Source organism: Meleagris gallopavo, chromosome 15 (assembly GCF_000146605.3).
Source record: "Meleagris gallopavo isolate NT-WF06-2002-E0010 breed Aviagen turkey brand Nicholas breeding stock chromosome 15, Turkey_5.1, whole genome shotgun sequence".
Classification (NCBI taxonomy): Eukaryota; Metazoa; Chordata; class Aves; order Galliformes; family Phasianidae; genus Meleagris; species Meleagris gallopavo.
This window is the reverse complement of record NC_015025.2, coordinates 15,989,054-16,009,574: the sequence shown is the minus strand read 5'-3', so window position 1 is coordinate 16,009,574 and position 20,521 is coordinate 15,989,054. Positions and strand designations below refer to the sequence as shown.

Sequence of the window (20,521 nt, the reverse complement as noted above, 5' to 3'; positions counted from 1 at the left end):
GAGATGCAGTTGAAAGGTTCATGGTTTACTGTTGGTTGTTTGTGTTGTTTGTTTTAAAGAAATCGTGTTGCAGAGCAGAGAGATGCACGAGGCTCATCGAGTCACTGCTTGAATTCATTCAGAGCCGGTTCAGCCTCTTCTCTGGGTGCTCTGCAGCCTCCTGGACGTGGTGCTGGGGTGCTAAGGCTGAGGTGTGGGGGATGGATGCTTCTTCCATCCCTATCTTTCGCTGAGTGCTGATGACTGAGAACAAACAGACTTATATACCAAAGAAACCAAGAGTAAATGAGTCATGCCCTGATGCGTGTATCTTTGCTTCTTTAGGGAAGGAGAAGAGCACTGTAGAGGCTGCAGACTGTGGCATGGTCACTGGATTCGGGCACTGCTATTTAGTTGGGCAGAAGGTTGGCAATGTGATGAAATATTTCTGCATATCTGAACTCTCCCATTAGCCATTAGGAACAGAAGGACCTTCTGTTAACTCCTCTCTTCTGGACCTGCTCTGCCATTCTGTACAGCAGGTGCACAACCCACCCCCACAGCCCCCTGCGTCACCTGGGCTGGGTTTGCTCCATGGTGCCCAGCACAGTGCAGTGATGTTGAAAGCAGAACTGGTTTAGTTCTGTAGTGCTTTGCACGTGGGCCATCTGTGGCTTTGCTGTGGAGGAGTCTTGGGCTCTGCCAGACGATCCGTGGACATTTATTGCCTTTGTTTCTAAGCAGCACTTCCCTTACAGGTGACCAGCTCTGTCCTGCTCTGGGGGAGGGAGGAGACAGAAGGAAGAACAACGTGTGTATGGGGGAGGCAGGAACGGGAACTGCAGAGAAACAGTGGAAACTGCGTGGTCACAGATGGTAAAGCGAGAGGGTTCCTCATCCTGACCGGGCTGGAAGCGTGAGCAAACAAAATCACGCTGCTCGTGGCATAGCGAGGGAAACAGACTGAGTGCTTGGGGAGAACACCGAGCTTGTCTGCCTGGATTCAGTGCTGGAGGAGTTGAGAAAATAAAATGGAGGAGGAAAAATGAGGGATAAAACGCACATAATGGGTTTTCCTTCGTTAACCTCTCCCAGCTGCGTGCAGTTGGAATTCATGTTAGAGGTTCCTTGCTTTGTAGCCTGTAACTTAGTTTCTCTGAGGCAGTTCCCCATTAGAACTGGTGTCTGTCTGTCTTTTTTCTGTTGTTGGCTGTCAGAGGGTTTGAGATGAGGCTCACCAAACCCAAGGTGTTGTGGCAGTGCTGGGCTCTGAGCAGCGGCTCTGCAGTGCCCCAGGACGCAGCTCTTTGTTGGCTTTCTGAGCTACTGCTTCTCTGCAGCTCTGCTCATCTGTCTGTTTTCTCCCTCCCAGAATGAAGAGAAGAGGAACCTCTCCCTTGGGGGCCATGTTGGCTTTGACAGCCTCCCGGATCAGCTGGTCAGCAAGTCTGTCACGCAGGGCTTCAGCTTCAACATCCTCTGTGTGGGTGAGCACAGTCCTGCAAGCAGATGGGGGTGAAACGGGCGGTGATGGGGTTGGGACTGTGTTTCCCTGTGAGTCCTGCTGGGAAACAGCCCCAGCTGTGACCTGGAGCACGTTGGAGATGCCTGGCTTTGGAAGAACAGCAGCCCATTTCCCACAAAAAGAGCAACCAAAAAACAACGTTCCATCCCTCCCTACAAGACAGCACCCCATCCTCCTCACCCTCCTGCTTGGGGTTGAGTGAATCAAATCTCAGAAATGTGACCATCTCTGAGCTACAAAGGGGATGGGGGGAACAGTTTTTGTAGATTGTAAAGTGTATATCTTGAGGACTGTGAGCAGATGCAAGGGGTAGACTTAAAAATAACCTCATTACGCTCTTGTTTTTTTAGTTTTGGTATTTTTGTCATTTATCAGGTCATGCTGGCTAGAGTGCTAGAAATGAAGTGCTTCCAATGATGAGAGCCTTCCTAGGAGCCCAGAGAGAGGGAGTAGAAGTGGTGGCTGTGTGTGCTGAGGGTGCAGCCTGATGGACAGCCTGCAGAGCAAGTAGGGCATGGAGGGCTGTTTCCTTGGAAATTTGTCCGTGCTCTCCTGGCCAGTGGAGCTGTGTTTTGTGAATGAGGATTATAAATAGGGGCCCCATGTGGGTCAGTCTGGAAAAGATCAGTCTCATACATTTACCTGGAGCAGCACTTCAAAGCCCTTTCACAGAAAGCCATGAGCCAAATACTTTGGGCTGGAGCTGGGTTTGTCATGCATTCCAGGTATCCTTCAATAGCTGCTGGAAATGGGTCTTACAGATGGGAAACTTCTACTCATCTGGCCTCTACTTGTTCTTCAAGAACTTCTTCATCCCTGCTGAGTTTCTCAGTCATCCCCATTTGCCTCCAAAAGCACTCCCCCTGTGCATCTCAGAGGTTCAACTCAGCAGAAATGTTTCTGCTGTTAGAAAGATGAAGACACCCTACTTTGGTCTTACAGCACCACACTCTGCTGAAGGGTATAGTGAAAATTCACCGTGGAACATGGCCTCTGATAACACTGTCATGCTTTGGCTTTCGTGTTGCAGATGCTCGTGCAGCATTTTTTTATTGTTTCCACTGTGTTTTCTGATAAACTTGGTTCTTTGTTCAACTCCTTGGCTGGTCTGGCATAAAGAATCATGGGGCAATAGGTCAGCCTTGAAAGAAACAGAAGTTATAAGGAGAAACTCCAGTAATCAGAAGTCATATGAAGTGAAACCAGCTGAGTTGCAGACACCATCTCTGGGCTGGGTTGCAACATCGCCTTGTGCAGCTGGAGCTCTTCCAAGCACAGCAGCACCTCCTGCTCCACCAGACAGCTGTAGTTATCCGTACAGGTTATCTGTATGCATGGACTCTCACACCTGTGTTGTTATTTCCTCCAGTTCAGCTGATGTTGTTTGCTACACGGGTGTCACCAAGCAGAGATGTGCTGTCTGTGACACGTCTGTGCAGAATGGCACTGTGCTGGACAGCCTGAACGGACCGAGGCAGATCTCACTGAGCGCTCGTGTGGAGCTTCCTTTGTGCTCAAAATGAAGAAGACTTCCACCTGCTGCTCCCTGATGTGTTTCTTTAGCTAGCTTTCCACCAAAAAAGGCTTTTTTTTCTGCCTGGGGCTTGCGGGCTGTGTGATAAAATCAGTGTGCACACGCGCCTCTGCCTTCTGGTTTGAATGTGCAGCAATGCTTTTCCCTGGGTGATCCAATCCACATTGTCTCTGAACTTTATCATCTGACAGGGTCCAGATTTCCCCTGGCAGAACAGTGAGCAGGCAGTGGCAAAGCCCCAGCACTGCCAGCTGAAGGCAGAGCTGTGCCTTCAGAGGGGAGAGCTGCAGAGCTGGATTTGGTGCAGCTGCTGTGTGGATGGATGGAGAAAAGGTTACAGCAGAATGGGCTTTAGTCCTTTGACGCACTAACTGTACACGTGGGACGCCAGCACTAGGGGTGTGGAAGAGGGACAGGCTGCTGTAAGGCTTCAGACCAAGTTCAGCTGCACAGTGAAATCACAAAACTTCCATCTCAATTTTTCTGCTATGGAAGGAGATTTTTAGTCCGATAGCAAGTGGTCCTAGCAGATCAGAGCTGTTTGCCTGTTTCTTTGCGCTGAAGTAGGCACCCTGATTTCCTTCCATATATCTCTCTAAATGGGACAAGTCCTCAAGAGACTCCAGTGGTGACGCAGAGCGAGGAGAGAAAGCAGCTAAAAAGCCTGCTGGGGTTAGAAATCCCACAGAAGGGAGTGAGAGGAAACCTCTTTGTCAGACTTGCCTGTCCCTTCTGCAGTACAGCAGCACCCATTGCTGTGCACTGAGTGCATTGGGCTGTTGCTGTGTTTGGGATTGGCAACACCTGAGCCAGATCATTCTTGCCAGTAGGAACAGCTGAGTTTTACTCCATCTCAGTTGAAGACTCAAAAACATGGTACTAAAACTCTTCTTCTCAGCTTCTCTGGTACAGGTCCCAAGCAAAGTCAGCATTGATGAAGGGGGAAAAATGCATTCTATATTTGCTGAATTTGCTATATTCTATTTGCTGAACGTCCCCTGCTGGGAGGATGAGCTGCGTGCTGGCACAGGAATCCTTCAAGGATGGATTGCCACCTTTGGGACAATTATGTCTGGCCACAACCAATTTGTAGCAACCTTTCACGTTATAATTTAGTTCTGCTCTGTAATTAATACCCTTTGAAGTGATAAATTCATGCTGCAGTGAACTGATGACTTCTCGTTCCTAGGTGAGACCGGCATTGGGAAGTCCACACTAATGAATACACTCTTCAATACCACGTTTGAGACCGAAGAAGCCAGCCACTACGAGAGCGCGGTTCGCTTGCGGCCACGGACCTACGACCTGCAGGAGAGCAACGTGCACCTGAAACTGACCATCGTGGATGCGGTTGGATTCGGGGATCAGATAAATAAAGACGAAAGGCAGGTCTCGTGCCATCTGCTCGGCGCTTACAGGCTCCTCTCTGACGTTTTGACACAAACTGCCCAAAATCCTGCTTGCAGTACTGCAGGGGTGGTGCCCACGTTTCTGTTAATGCAGAAGCTCCCTGCAGTGCCTCTGGTTTTGGGGGCTGGATGCAGGGGGAGCTGGGCAAGGAGCCACAAAGAGATGGGAGAGGTCACACGAGGTCTTTCCCGAGGAATGCGAGCAGTGAACAAGCTGTCCTCAGCACGGGGTTGGGAATTAGCTGCTCTGGCCACGATTGGTGTCTCTGGGCCTGTCTCATTTAATTACATCTTGTTCGAGCCCTACGTAGAGGCTTTCTGGGACTCCAAGGTCTCTCCTTGTCATCTGGCGTTGCTGCAGCCAGATGGCTGAGCCCTGCAATCTCTGCAGTGTGATCTGTGGAGGTGGTTATCTTCCATGCTCCACTGTCATTAGGCTTTGCAGTGCAGCCTCAGGAGGTTCCAGAAACCTTTGGATTAAAAGGTCTGTGTGTAAAGGCCACACTTTTCCCGTTGTAAGGGTAAATTACTTCAGTCTTAATCACCATCGTGCTATGTCTAGGAGAATTCCTTAAGCCTTCAAGCTGTGTAATTTTGATCTCCAGTCTTTGGGTTGCTAATGGTATGGTTTTAGTTACAGGCCGATAGTTGAGTACATTGATACGCAGTTTGAAAATTATTTGCAAGAAGAGCTGAAAATCCGCCGTTCTCTGTTCAACTATCATGACACGAGGATCCACGTCTGCCTGTACTTCATCACCCCCACCGGGCACTCCCTCAAGTCCTTGGACCTGGTGACAATGAAGAAGCTGGACAGCAAGGTAAAAGGTTGTAGACTGTGGTGTCTCCTTCTAGAAGGCGTGATACTTGTGCTAATATTGTCATGAGGAAGGCTCTGTGCCTGCTATGTGCCAGTGCTGGACACTTCTGCATGTTAGCTGAGCACTTTTTAGGACATGGGTAGAACTTGGTCTGCCTTGGTGGTTGATGAGGTCTTGTGCTGCTTTCCTGAAAAACAGCAGGTGACAAAACAGCAAGCTGTGTGGGGCGTGGAGAGTTCATCACTGTAGTAGTCTTATCCAGATTTGTTCATTTTTATGACAGCCACCAACTGCATCTCTGTCAGCTCTTCTTTAAGAGTGCAGGTGAGGATGATTTGAGATCCTGCAGTTCCTGTGGCAGAGCCCCCTGTGCTGCCCTGGCCAGCAGGGAGAGGGACTGAGTGCAACCAAGTAGTGAACTTCCCAAGAGAGGGGCTGGTGCACAGGAGGTGAGGGCTGAAGAGAAGCACTGTCTGTGCCCGATGGTGTGCATGAGCTGCACTGCTGGCAGAGCTGGGCAGTCCGCATAAGAGTTCACCGTGCCTTATGACAGTGTAAATATGATAAGAAACTCAAAAGATCATATGAAATCTAGAAGTGGGTCACGAGAGGGTCCGACTGGGGGCTGTTTGTTTGCACACGAGCAATTGCTGCCTTAGGGAACAGTGGGTTAACCAGCCAACCAGTGATATTCTTGCAGCTCGAAGGAATTTTCTGGCACACTTTTGATTGTTCTAACTGGCTTCTAGGGAGCTGCAGGGACGCTTCAAGGGTCACTAGTGACAGCAGCATCTCTTCCTATCTTTGCAAGAATTTCCTGCCTTTAAGAGCAGTCATTAAGCAGCAAGGTGGCTCCTCTCAGATGGCGGATGCTAATCCACTTATGCAGAGGGCAGATGAGGCAACTGGGACCCTGCAGTAACCTGGGGTTGCCCTGAATTGTATGTAGGGAACATGCTCTTCTCTGGCTGTTGTCCACATGCAGCGCTATTGGACTTTCCTGGTGGGCACAGCTCCCCTGGCAGTCCCTGCTGCTCGTCCTCACCACCCGGGGCAGCTGCCCTACTTTTCCTTGGCCCTGCTCCACAATAGGCACTGGCTTCCCGTTGCAGGGGCCTGCTGGTAACCATGGGGGCTGCTGCACTGACTTCATCACGAATCTGAAAACTTTCCCTTAATAAACTCTGTCTCTTGGTGTGGTGCCAGCATGACATGTTACCAGAAATATGTTTGGAAGAAAGCTGTTGCACAATTCCCCTTGGTGCTGGTGGTCCCACAAAGCCTTTTTCTGCCTTTGGTTCTGCATTCCCTCCTTTTCACATTTCTCTGTGGCTGCTTTTAATGTGGTCCTTGCATAGTACCAAAATAAATCCTTTGTGCTTGTGCAAAGATGGGAACTTTGTGTGCACACAAGCTTTTTATATTCCTAAAGTTCCACTTAAATGGTCATCTCTGAAGTCACGTTATCCATTTGCTCCCATCTCCCTTCCTACCATGGTAAGAACTTCTTGAATTTCGTGGTGTTGGCCTTGCACAGGTGCATACAAGATAACAGTAAGCAAATAGAGACCACTGGTCTTTTGTGCATGTCAGGGCTGTGTGTTGCATTAATCCATCGGTGTCATCCTGGGGCTCTGAGATGTGTTCCAGACATTCCCTATAGCACTGACAGTGCTGTGCCCCTTGCCAGTGCACCTGAACTGTTTGCTCTTAGAGGCCAGCACATGTGCAGGGTGGAGCTGGGTGTAAGCAAACCCCGGACAGCTTTGTTTCTGCTTCAGAGCAGTAAAAGCAGTGCTTACTGTGTTGGAGCAGAGAGGTGAGGCACGCTGACTCACATCCGCAGTGGTGTGAGCAACCTGAACCTGCTTTCCTGGGGAGCTTTGCATGGCCATGGGCTTTGTTTTACAGTGGAAGAGTGGGGCACACAGAGGCAAAAGGTACAGCAGAGGCACTGCTTTGCAGCATGGTGTGCTGGCTCACCTTTTGAGACTGGTTTAACAAGGATTGCACAGGCCTCTGTTTCAGTTATACCTTTGCTCTAGCACACCAGTGGCATGGCAGCAGGTGTTGGGCAGGCTGCTGAATCTGTTATGATTTCAGTAATGCATCTTGCTTCGAGCTTACAAAATCCCTTCTGGGCAAAACTGTTCTGTAAACAGAATCTTCCGTTGTACTGTAATACAATATTTGATTGGCTGAGCTCATGGCCAGCTGTTGTCTGGGGTATTTAATTACATCCAGAGAACTGGAAGTATCTTCAGCATGGTTTGAGGTAGATGGAGCGTAGCTGGCTGGTTGCTATATAGGAAGCAGGTACACCCTGGCAGGAGTTGGCTTCCCTATGTATTTTCCAAATACAGCCCTACCCTGAAAAGCTATGGCATAACAGTGTGCTGCCCTGGGCATCCCTCAGCTGCCTGTTTGCTGTCCCTGGATGGTTTCCATCTGTGTGTGTTGTTACGAGCTGTGGCTAATTGCCCTTCGTGAGCTGACATGTCCTGGGTGGGTCACCAGCCAGCAATGATGCTCCAGGCCACTTTGTGCATCTACTGCTTGGTTTCCAAGGCAGGATTTGGCTGTTGGTTTAGTTGGGACTTGCATTTGGGAACACTTTGGAGACGGGGGGGAAAAACCCAGTTGTATTTTGCATTTCACAGAGTAAAAATGCATATAGTCATACTATATTAGGGAAAAAATATTTTCTCTCATCGTTCTTATTTGGTTACATTCTTGAAAGTTTTATTTTTGGAGATGAAGAATGGCCCTGTGGTCAGAGGGACGTGAGAAGGAGGTGATGTGTGCCTGTGAGGTCACTGTCTCATCTGAAACACGCTTCCTCCACTCAAAGATTCCATCTGCAGCGAAGACCATGAGCACCTGCACTGGTTTTCATGCAGCCACTGTATGCCTGTCTGATTCAGCTGGCTGACATTCCAATAGTTCACTTATTGATTTTGATATTAGATTTTTAAATGGAGGATAGCATAATTCCACAAGGAGATATGAGGACGTTGCTTTGGGGTTTTGCCTGCAATCCAAGGTGATCCAGCTTGTGGCCTCCCTAGATGTGCATGAAATCAAAACCCAGTTATTTTATGCTTACATATAAAATTAATGAACTCGTGAGGGAAGGAGAGAAACACTCCAGTGCCTTGGAAGTCTCAACAGCCCTGGGAAGGTGGAGTTGAGCTGGAAGGAGGTGGTGTAGTCAGTGTGGCTGTAGTCCTGGTAGGTTCCTGCCAGTTCTCTCCTTACTGAGAGCAGCTGCACATATTTGTGTCAGGAAGAGATGGAATGATCCAGGACAAATGTAGCTGACAAAATCAGAGCCTACTGAGGTTCTTTTGCTGTTAATTAATTGTTGGCATTTGCGTTGGTGTTGGCTATTGATTACTGAAAATGCAGAGCCCTTTTGGGTTTTGAACACAGTGATGGTCTTCCCTTTTTGGAGCTTGGTTAGAAGGGACTTGATCCATCCTTGGGTTACAGCTTTTCTGAGTTGTGCCTGCTGCTGGGAAGGACACACCGAGCTGCAAGCAGGGCTGAGCTGGAGCCGTGTGGGAGGAGAGGGGACAACGAGTTAGGCCAGCTGAGAACAGACTAAAATCGCCCGTGGTGCTCATCTGTCAGCGTGCCAGGCTGGAAACACTGCAGAGCACAAAGCCCTGCATGTGGCCGTGTCTTTCTGCTCCTGCATGGGAGCTGATGAGCCCTGAGCTGAGCCTGCTGTGTGGGATGTGGTAGCAGGTCAGTGAGGCACCAGCTGTGGGCATGGCCCCTTCACCTTTGTAATGGGGACATCTTCCTGCTGAGGAGTGGAGTGAGGCCAGCAGACCTGGTTCTCTGTGCTTTTCAGGTCTTTGGTAAATGAGGCCAGAACAGTAGCTGGGGAGAAGTAAGGATTTCATCTTCTTGTGCCCTGTTCCCAGGCAGGTATCTGAACTGTTAACACAGCTGCTGACTCCAAGGCATCCTGAAACTGTGCCCAAAGGAGAATGTGGGCCTCCTCCTGTCCAGCTGCAGGCGTGATGTGGGCAGGAAATAGTTTGGGGGCAGCCAGCAAGTTAAGGAGATTTTCTTTTGGAACAAGTAAAAACGTTCATATTTAGTGAGAGCTAAACCAGAGGGGGGAGGAAGGATGTAAGGAAGAGCTACAGAGAGAACTGAAGGTGGAAAGCAAGGCCGTTTATTTTAGTGGGCACTCACTGGAGAACAGATGGCTGCTGTGGATTTCTGCAGAACAAAGAGCATTGGCTGTGGGGAAACGTTAAATGGCAAATCTCTCTTCTCATTTCATTTCTCTGCATTCCTGAGTTGTACTGCTCCGAGTCTGGCTGCCATTCAGGCAGGCTCGTGGTGCTGTTCAGGCAGGGTTTGCAGTGCTGTGTGTGGCTCTTGTGGGCTCAGCAGTGCTCTGATAGAGGCCCTGGGAGCGCTCCTGCCACTGCTGGAAAGCATCTGCGGACTTCTTGCTCTTTCTGCTTAAGCACAGGAAGGTTTCACACCGTCTTGCTGCAGCATTTCATCTTTGCACTTGTCTTCCAAAGCAGCTGCTCAGCACAGCCAGCACTGACGCGGTGACAGCTGCAGATGTGACAGCGATAATGGCTCTGTCTCTGCTGAAGCGTTTAACAAAACACACAGGCAGGAGCAGAGGCTTTGATCTGCTCGTTGGGTGCATTTATTGCCGTTTGTCTGCAAGGCGTGTAGGCAACTGAGTCGTGGAAAACTCTTCCCTCTGGTGTTCAGTGCTGCTGCATCTCGTAGGCACAACCTCAGCTCCCCCCACTGCCCAGCTCTGCTGCTCACCTCTGCTTTGTCCTTCCTTCTGCTTCAGGTGAACATTATCCCGATCATTGCCAAAGCAGACACCATCTCCAAGAGCGAGTTGCACAAGTTTAAGATAAAGATTATGAGCGAGCTGGTCAGCAATGGCGTGCAGATCTATCAGTTCCCCACAGACGACGAAGCAGTGGCTGAGATCAACTCTGTGATGAATGTGAGTAACGCTGCCAATTGCAGGGCTTCCAGAAGTTGTGACAAATTGAACTGCTGTGCAAAAACTCATCTGAAAGGCAGGTTTCCTTGGGATTGTCCAGATGCTAAATCTATTTCAAAGTGGAGCTGTGGATCTGACAGATGCCTGAGGCTGTCGCATACAGAATTAATTAAAATGTGGCTCTTATTTAATCTCTGCGGGCTCTCTGGAGACGCTCATCTCAGCTCTAGAATTGGATTTATTGGATTTCTGAAAAATACTTCCTTCAAAATTCATTTTATCTGTTTTTAGGCTGCTTATCATTTGAGGAGGGAAGAACTTTGAATAAGAAATTGACAGTTAAGATCTACGCTATCCTTCCACTTAAGGACACTAAGTCAGAGTAGAACCCAATTTGAAGAAGAAAAACCATTAGACTCCATTTTGTCTTATTTTAAACTCAAAGATCAAACTCAGATGTGGTGGAAGGATATGGAAAAACAATTTCAAGTTTTGGAATTTGGCTTTGCTCCCAGTTCAGAGTTTACCTTTTGTGGAATAGAGACAGCTGACGTGTTTTCATGTTTGTTTGTTTGTTTCCTAAATAAAACATGTGGGATGTGCTGCAGCCCTGAGCCCCATGGGTGTACCACAGAGCAGTGTGCCTGGCCCTGGCTCCCTGCAGGGCTGTGCTTGTTGCCTCGAGGACAGTGCCCCATTCCTTGCAACCTTTGGCGCTTTGCAGCCTCAGAGAGCACGTGTTGCATCCTGCACGTGGCACAGCAGTTGTGTGTGGGCACTGGAAGGGAACGGCCTGCGTGTGGATGTCTTTGCTTGTGTTTTCTGCAAGGCAGGGAGCTCCCTGCTCTTGGCACACAGAGAGATGGCAGCTGTGGGAGCAACCTGACAAATGGAGAGAGGCAGATCAGCAGTGATTGTGGAGTTCCCATAATATTTCCTCATTAAGTTCAGTCCGGCCAGCATTGCTAGTAAGCTGCTCTGCTGTGCTATGGCAGAGGGGAAGCTGCTCTGAGCGTTGGAGGTGGAGGGCTTTGAAGGAAAGGTTTTTGGATAGACCCTGGGTTGGGATGAAGGCAACCTGGAGGTCAGGCTGACCTCTGCAAGGTTGGCCCAAGGACCGAGCCCTGGAATCACTGAGGCTGGAAAAGACTTCTCAGATCCCCAAATCCTGCCAACCCCACCATGCCCGCTGACCACGTCCCCCAGTGCCACAGCCCCACAGTTCTGAACACCCCCAGGTTGGTGATTCCCCACTCCCCGGGCAGCTATGCCAGAGCTGACGTCTCTTTGGAGAAGAAATTATTCCCGATATCCAACCTGAACTTCCCCATGTGCAGCTTGGGGCCATCCCTTCTTATCCTATTGCTGTTATCCAGGAACAGAGGCCAACCTCCTTTTGCTACCACTTCCTTTCAAGTGTTGTAGGGAGTGATGAGGTCTCCTATGGGCTGCCTCTTCTCCAGACTGAACCATTCCAATTCCCTCAGCTGCTCCCTATAGGATGTGTGCTCCAAACTCCTCACAGCTCCGTTGCCCTGACTCTCTGCTGTCACTTCTGTTTCAGGCTCATCTGCCCTTTGCTGTGGTTGGCAGCACAGAGGAGGTGAAGGTGGGGAACAAGCTGGTGAGAGCTCGGCAGTACCCGTGGGGAGTGGTGCAAGGTAAGCTGCCACCTGCATGGGCAGATACATGTACCCTGCAGCTCTGCCCTTCCCACTGTGTGCAGGAAGGCGAGCTGTGCTGCATGGTGTGGATGTGTCCCATGCAGCCTTGTGTGAGTTGGCCAATCTTGCCTTTGAATTCCCATTACTACCAGCATCTGAAATAAGTTGTCTGAGCAGTGCTTGGACTCACACCCGCTCTGGCATGGTCAAAATGAATCACTGCATCCAAAAAGCTTGGTTATCCCGTGGGGGTGGCAGCTAGACATCCATGGGAGGGGAATCTCTGGAGTTGGGCTGAAGGTGCATTAGTACTCCTCCCTCTCATGTGCATTTTGCTGACTTCTCACTTGTTTTCAATAAGTTGAGAATGAAAGTCACTGTGACTTTGTGAAACTGCGAGAAATGCTGATCCGAGTCAACATGGAGGATCTTCGGGAGCAGACCCACACCCGCCACTACGAGCTGTACCGGAGGTGCAAACTGGAGGAGATGGGCTTCAAGGACACGGACCCAGACAGCCAGCCCTTCAGGTGAGGGCCTTCACATCTACCATCGTGGTAGGGCACCAGCACCCCAAAGAAAAGCAGAGGTTTGTGGTTGATATCTGCCATGCTGGGCTGGAAGATATGAGCCTTGCATTTGAACTTGTTCCCTTCCCTGCTTTTTTGTCCTTAATGAAGCAGGCAGGCATGCCTTTTCCGCATCCCTAACTCACTGTTGTTCAGAAAGTCTAGATTCCGTTTGCTTTCTTACCCAGCCTGCAAGAAACATATGAGACCAAAAGAAAAGAATTCTTGGGTGAGCTCCAGAAGAAAGAGGAAGAAATGAGACAAATGTTTGTTAACAAAGTCAAGGAGACGGAGGCAGAGCTGAAGGAGAAGGAGAGAGAGGTGAGTGTGCCAGAAACCCCTGAGAGGAGCCCGAAATACAGTCAGCCATAGGATCTGCTCTCGGCAGCACACAAATCCTGGAATGCATGAGCAGATGCTTAGTAGACCTTGCCAGCCAAAGCAGCACACATACACATAAACACACGCACACACACCTTCCCCTGCTCAGGGGAGGGTGCACGGTAGTGTTTTCAGAGCAGCATCACTGGTTTAGATGTTTCAGAAGTCTTGCCCTCCCTGTGCTGTGTGTAGGAGACAAGGCTGCTGCGTGGTGAGCAAAGGGCAGTGCAGAATGGTTTGGTGAGCATTGGGTTGGAGGTGCACAGTCCCAGGGGTCGGTGGTGGGAGGCCATGGGCAGCTGCCGTGCTGCAAGGGGAAACAGATTGGACCATCTTCCAAGAAGTGAAGAGTCATATCATAGAATGGCCCGGGTTGAAAAGGACCTCAAAGGTCAGGAATGTGGGATCCCACTGTGCCCTCGGTCCCTGAACTGAGATATGCGGGGGGCTCAGGGGACGGGGGGTTATGGGGCTGGTGGTCGTGCCTGGTGCAGTGCTCACAGTGCCTGTCTCCTGCAGCTGCATGAGAAGTTTGAGCACCTGAAAAGGATACACCAGGAAGAGAAAAGGAAGGTGGAAGAGAAGAGGAGAGAGCTGGAGGAAGAGATGAACGCCTTCAACAGGCGGAAAGTAGCGGTGGAAACCTTGCAGTCCCAATCCTTGCAGGCTACCTCACAGCAGCCGCTGAAGAAGGACAAAGACAGGAAAAAGTAAGTGACCAAACTCGAGTGTCCCCTTTGCCTCTGGGAGGGGGCAAGTTCTCAGACTGCATGTTTCGCAAGATAAGGAAAAAAGGGTTTCGGAACCCAAATTTTACCCTTCAGGCTTTGTGTAAAGTGCAGGAGAAAAAGGGGCCACCTGTGCCAGGGGAAGACCTGCTGGCTGCAGGTGGGCTCCCGAGTTCTGGGCTGTTCTCTGTGGCCATGGGAGCACTTAGCTGCTGGATGCAGGAAGGGAGCTGAAAATTGCTGTACTGTCTCCCCAGCAGAGAGAAGCAGGGACAGCCTTGGCACAGCTGTGATGTCCTGCAGGCAAGGTGCCCCATCCTGCTCTGCTCTGTGGGTTTAGGTCCTCTTTTTGTGGAGTGCAGTTTATTTTTAGAGGTAGAGCTGTGAAAAGCGAAACAAAGCAGGTTAGAATGAAGAAGCACAGAGAATTCATTAGAGCTCCATGTGAAGCAGGACTCCAAGACAGAGTTCTGCTTGCGCTGAATCGCTGAGAAAGCCCTTTTCCCCTAAAGGCAGAATTCTTATCTAGCTGCAGGTTAATTGACATTGCTGAAGCCAGCAGGAGTGTGGAGAAGGGGCATGCAATATAATGCTCTCTCAGCCACCTGGTTGTAATGATAGAGCAAGAGGGGGGCAAACAGATTTATTTCAAGAAGATATATCTTTAAAAATAAAAATGGGGGTGGTGCTGGTCCGGCACCCAACCACGCTGGTTCCCAAGGAGCACTGTGCAGGAACAAGACCAGGTAAGCTGGCATGCAGGGCTCTCAGTTTGTCCCTTCAACACTTACTGTTAATTTGCTGTCAGAGCTGCATGTGGTCCCAGCAGGGCAATGCAGTCACAGCCTGGTGAGAGGAAAGAGATGGCTGGGAGGTGATGCCCTGGTTAGTTCCTGGCAGCAGTGCAGTGCTGGGGCTCTGAGCCATTTGTTTCTTCCTAGGAAGGTAACAGCATGTGTTATTTAACTTATTTACTTGGAATGTAAGTATGTTGGTGTTAAAATGGGTCTCCAGACCTGTCAGCATGCTCTGTGTGCATCCAACCTCACATGCAGCGCCCAAAACAGTTTGCAAAATGTTCTGCTGGAAGTAGGGTCATATTGAGTGACTTCCAATAGGACTGAGGGGCTGAAAACAGGACCCAGGTCTGACCTATGGCCGTGAGCACTCCAAGCACGTGCTGCTCTTTGTGCTGCTTGGCGGAAATGCAGCAGCTTCCTGCCTGCAACAGAAATAGGCTTCCTGCTGTGCACAGCACACTGCAGGCACTGCTCCGCTCCCTGCCTGCCCCTGTGATGGGGCTGGGGACTGTGGGACTGCCAGGATGAGGGCACCCCATGCTCTGTACCTGTCCCCGGGTTCTCTGCAGGTCTGGGGCCCAGCTGTGGGACTGCACTGTTAGTGGGGACAGAGCTGAGAAGTTCAGGGGAGGAAGCGGTTTGGGATAGGAGATATATTGTTGATGAGTCTGCAGCCTGGTTCCAAATGTGGGGAGCTGTGCTGCAACACAGATATATGTTATCCAGGATAACAACATTCATCGAATGGTTGAGTTGGAAGGGACTGTGAAGATCATAGGACCACAGAATTCCAGAATGCTTGGGTTGGAAGGGACCCCAAAACCCCCACTCCGGCTGCCCCCCAGCTCAGGCTGCCCTGGGCAGTGCTGCCAGTGCCTTGCTGCCCTAATTGTTAGCTAATAATTGAGGACCAAGCTCCTCCCCAGTGCCTTGCCTTGTTGGTGCCCCATTCCCAGACCCCCCACCACGGCTGCGTGCCGGGAAGCAGCACGTCAGGGAGTGCAGCCCCAGCCCAAGAGTTGGGTCGATGTGAACCACAGGAGCTCACACACTGTGGTGGGGTCCATGCACTCCTTGGTGAGCAGCACTCTTGTGCTTGCTGGTTTCCTTACCAGCGTGTTGCTCATCTGTGAGCAGAGGCACATCCCAGTGCTGCTGGTGGGGCTGCTGGGACTGGGACTGTGGGCTCCAGGGTAGTAAGAGGCATTTTCAGGGCTTTTTATTATTTTTTTTTTCCTTTTGTGGTTTGATTGATATATTTTTTTTTGAAAGATGGTTGAGCCTCTTGCCCCCTCTGGTGCTTTAACACAGCGCTTGAGTAGCATTAATAAGTGAGAAATGGAGATAGCAGAACCGCAGGTGGGGAGAGGAAACAAACGTGTTTGTGCTGAGATTCCTCTGTGCATACACAGCTGAACAGATGGTGCTTTGTGGTGTGTTGTTCATGGCAGCCTTGGTGTGATGCCAGAGCACTGCTTGGCCTTCCCTCTCTTCTTTTCTTTTGTTAATCATTTCACTACATTTTGCTTTTGCTTAATTTTCCTAACTTTAATTTATGCTTTTTTTTTTTTTTTATGTTTTGTTTCTTTCAGTTAATCACACACAGACTTTCAGGCCAAGAGTGGACTTGGTGCTTTCATGTGTTTAAGTTGCTTGAGTTCCCCACCCCGTGACCCTTCTCATAACATTGTGTGCGTGGACCAAAGCGAAAGAGACCACGAGCATCTCCAGTGGTTGCTGTGTCACGACTTGCTGTGATCTGTGCTGTGTTTGAGGACGTAACCTTAACTGTGTAAATGCTTCTAAACAACATCAACTCATCCCCAAAGTGAGACGTCCTGTCCTGAGCCCAGCAGCTGTGTGTCAGGCGTCTGCAGCAGTTGGCCTGAGCTCCCCTTACCCAGCAGCTGAATGCTTACTCCCTAGATTTCGTTTGATTGTCATTGGTTATGGGGACTGTTCGAGCCATTGCTCCGCTGTTTCTCTCCCTCTGAAGGTGCTCAGATGTGAGGAGTGGTTTGAAGGATGCCGAAACGTTTATTTTTCTAACAAAATCCCGGATTTGAATAAATTTAGAACAGGGGCAAAGCCCAGAGCTCAGAATCTCCGCCCTGGGAACCTTGGTCCAAATCGCCCCTGTCCCCTAATTATATATTTTAATCCTGAATTTCTCTATAGACATATTCTTCCTCATTTATAATATATATACATATATATATATATATATATATATAATAAAAAGAGAGTAGTTAATAAACTCACGGGACGTTTTTTTTCTTTACCGCTGAAGTTAGAATTTCTATATAGAAGGGTTTCCCATACGTGTGTGTTGTGTCCTGTGGAGCTACAGGAGCTGTGGCACTTCTCACTTAGCAGCACAATTCACTGCCCTGGAAAAACTTTTGAAGCAGTCATCTTTCCTTTGAGGTTGTTAAAGAGGAAATAGCCATAAGCACACACGTGCTGAGGAGATCCCTGACCGTGAGCTGTGCTGCTTCTATGGCATCCATCTCATTGCTTTGTGATAGACAGAACACAGCTGCACAGAGGCAGTGTTCTCAAGGAAAAAGGGTCAGACCCAATTCCATCAGACAGCAAATGGAACAGCTATTAAATACCAGCGCTGCACAGTGTCCTTGGAGTTCCAGCAAACACTGGCTGTGGCTGAGTATTTGGTGGGAGCGTGTGCATTTCTATTTAGGCATTAATGTTCAAGGATTTCTCTCATGATTTTTCCTTAAAGCCCCATCCTTATGCTGAGCTTTGGCTCGGAGGTGCAGCTGTCTGAAGGGCACGATGCTGGTTGAGGCTTGTCCCACTGAAGCAACTCTTTCATTTTTCCTAAATACGTGCTCAGGTGTGTAACTGCTTTCATACGGACGCTGTCCCTCTCTGTGGGTGCACTGCCAGTCCTGTTTGTGTGACTTGGTGTGAAAGAACCTCTCACAGTGCCCTCTGGAATGGACCACGTGCAGAGATGCACGCAGGCTGCATCAGCTGATGGCTGAGCACGGGGCTGCCCGGGCTGTGCTGCTGAGATGTGTTTTGTGGAGTAGCCATCGTACTAAGAGAGCCGATGTGGTTTTTATTAAGGGAACATACCAAGAACACAGCCGACGGTTACGTACAGGAGAACAGCTCCAACTCACCATTGACTCAGTCTGCTCATGCAGCGAATCAGGGGCACAATTTTGATTATTGCTAATGAGAGAAACTCTGGTGTGCTAATTGCTTGTGTCAGCAGGGCTGTGCTGGAGCTGTTCTGCTTCTCAGGGCCAATGCTCCCGAGGGCTGGAACAGAGCTCTGACCACACTGCAAACCTTGCCATGCTTTTCCACTCAATATTTTTTCCTGATCTTGTGCTGCAGCCAATAAGATCTATGCAAATACTTTCTTTCTCCGCTGGCTCAGCAGAAATCTATCTTTTTCCTCAGGATAAGAGAGAGTTAGGGAAATGACGATAACAACAGAAGTGTAGGAGCCTGCTGACCCATGGCATTGCAGAGAAATCCCAGCTTTCCCTGGAGAAGACATTCAGAGTGTACATAATGATATGTTGATGATGATTCTGTATTCACTGACATTACTGTGACGGAGGTCCCTTTCCTCGCAGCTGTCTGTCGACCTCAGGTCCATCTGCTCTTTGGGACAGTCACCATCAGAGTCTTGCAGCAGAGCTCATTTTTTTGCTCTCTTGCACTCGAAGTACATGGTTTCCGCTTTTTGGCTGAGACAGGATTTAAACACGTGGCATATAGAGCAGTTCTGCATCTTATTTTTATTTAACGAGTTGTGAATGCGTTGCAATGCTGATCTCAGCGCAGCCCAAAGCCTCCCCTCCTGCAAGCAGATCACCTGGCAGGACCTCCCTTCAGGACTGGAGCCATTCAGTTACACTTCTTTCAGCCATCTCATACATTTGTCTGTACCACGTTGGCATTAATTAATAACAGAAAAAACTGTTATTGTTTAAACGTTGACCACCATCTGCATTGTGTGCTTCCTAAGCTAAGAGGTGCCTGTAGGGCTGTGAGCTCTGCAGGCTCCATGTCTGCCCGCTCGGAGCAGGGAGGGGATTCGGTGCGCTCCGAGCACTGCAGCCATTTGCTTTGCCATTCCAAATGTGTTGGGTGATTTTGCCTTTTTTTTTTTTTTTGACTTTCAGTTCTTTCCACTCACTTTGTAATTTTTTTTTCCTTTTCTTTTATTAAATCTCACATGTATTTTGAGTTTTTTGTGGTGTCGTTTATTGAGCAGTGCGTTTCCTGTGCTGTCTGGTGGATCTCTGTGAAATGGCAATGTGTAAGCACAGAAGGTGTTGCCAGATCTCAGGTCTTCTGGACATTGGGAACGCTCAGAAATACGGTGAACCAAGTTCTACATCACACACCATCCATGATCCGAGGGGAAGTCCTAAGGCGTCGATCCAAATGCAGTCCCTCCTCGAGCCAGAGCTGTCTTTAAGTTCTCCTCTGTGGAATTTGTGACCTACCAGTGGTTTTGGGGATGTAATGATGCCGAGGAGTTGATCAAAGGACAGCACACAGATGGTGTCTGGATGGTATCTCCCTTTAACAGAATAGGAGGAGGATGGGCCTTTTCTAGAGAAACACATCTTTGTCCTCTTATATGGCCAGGAGAAGTGCACAGCTTTAGCCTGGGGTTCTCTTTTGGGGGATGGTGGCTGATGGAGCTCTACTCACAGCCCCATTTGGTGTCAGCTCTGTGGGACGTTGCTGCCTGAGGAGCTCAGCTCAGCCTCTCTGGGTTTTATTTGCTGCTGGGCTGAGGCCAGTGCTGCACTGAAGGCCAACTCCAACATACAGCTTGGCTGATGAGTGCTGATCAGGTGGTGCTGCTGATGGAGGTTTGTCCAACAGCGTGCATCAGAATTGTACTTCAACCTGTCTGTACTTAATGCGATGATCTGACGCTTAAATATGATTCTCTTTTGTTCTTTCTGTAGCTTTTTTAGTCTTCCCAGCGCATACTCCATAACAACAGGAAGATATGTTAATTAGAAGATTTATTAAGGCCAAAACATCTCATGCAGAAGAAATTAATTGGTGCTTTCACCTTTAAGCTTGCAATATATTGCACAGAAGAGATTGTGTAGCAAGGACTAAGATACACTGATTGATTGGGAAAAGTTTGCTTGATCAGGTCTCTTGATAAAGTTGAAATCCAAGGTATTTGGCAAAAGATAACCCGCTAATTATGGCTGATGCATGGCTTACACTGAAACCAAACACTAATCTCCGGGTGAGGGCCCAGCTGTAGCATTTAACACTGTGACTGAGCCTCCCAGGGGAGAGGAACAAAGTTGGGTTGGTGGAGAAGCGCTCAGCGTGCTGCTCGAGCTGCTGCTGCAGTGGGATTTGGTTTGTTCCTCTCCTTGTCTGGTTTGGGATGTCACTCCAGAACCTCTGACCGACCTTAACACTACTGCTGGACTCTAACATTTCTTAGCAGTAAGCAATAACTTTTCGGTAGCTTTGTTCTGTAGACTTACAGGCGTTATAACCCAAATCCCTGACCCCCAGTTTCAGTGTTAGCAGGGCTGTGCCCCCCGTGCCTCAGTGTCAGCCCTTTCCAGCACTCCGTGCTGCAGGCACCTGCCCAGCTCTGCTCCTGCCCTCGGGCTGGGGGTGCTGGGTGAGCACAGAGCCATCTTAAAGGACAAAGCTCAGTGTGACCTCCTAATGAAGGAGAAGCAGTTCAAAGCTGGAGCCTGGGCTGGCTGCGACTTCTGTGTTTATGATGCACTGAGTTCCTTTTTTACACAAACGCTCGTTGAAACAAACAAAAAAGCACAGCGCTCCTGCCCAGGTCTGACGCAGGACCAGGGTGGCCCCAGTTCATCTTCATTTTAAACAAACCTGTAAACGAATCTCAGGACTGACCTGCTTGTACCGAGGTTGGGTTTAATAAAAACGGAACTGACTTGTTTAACAAACATCTGTTAAACACGTTTTGTACACTGCTTACATTCACTGGAGGAGCACAGTGCTACGTCCACGTGTTCAGCTCTCACCGCTGCCCCTTCTCCAGCCACTGCCACCTCCTGCCTGGCCGGGCTGTAGGACTGGCCATAACCTGGTCCTTTGT

The 20,521-nt window shown here is 49.4% G+C and overlaps 1 protein-coding gene across 3 annotated transcripts; it reads left to right on the top strand.

Annotated features, from left to right (window-relative positions):
• The first annotated feature begins 1,331 nt into the window (after positions 1-1,331).
• SEPTIN8 (septin 8) lies at positions 1,332-20,338 on the top strand. Of its 3 annotated transcripts, none has more exons than XM_010719242.3 (9): positions 1,332-1,466; positions 4,228-4,423; positions 5,082-5,268; positions 10,109-10,270; positions 11,835-11,931; positions 12,296-12,464; positions 12,692-12,824; positions 13,404-13,594; positions 19,380-20,338. In XM_010719242.3, the coding sequence occupies exons 2-9, from the start codon at positions 4,257-4,259 to the stop codon at positions 19,432-19,434; spliced, it is 1,161 nt and encodes a 386-aa protein (XP_010717544.1). In that variant the 5' UTR covers positions 1,332-1,466; positions 4,228-4,256; the 3' UTR covers positions 19,435-20,338. The 3 variants fall into 3 exon arrangements, with proteins under 3 accessions (XP_010717544.1, XP_019476048.1, XP_010717545.1); XM_010719243.3 differs by lacking the exon at positions 19,380-20,338 and adding an exon at positions 16,005-18,569 and having other exon boundaries at positions 1,357-1,466; XM_019620503.2 differs by lacking the exon at positions 19,380-20,338 and having other exon boundaries at positions 5,088-5,268; positions 13,404-13,598.
• The last annotated feature ends 183 nt before the right edge of the window (positions 20,339-20,521 follow it).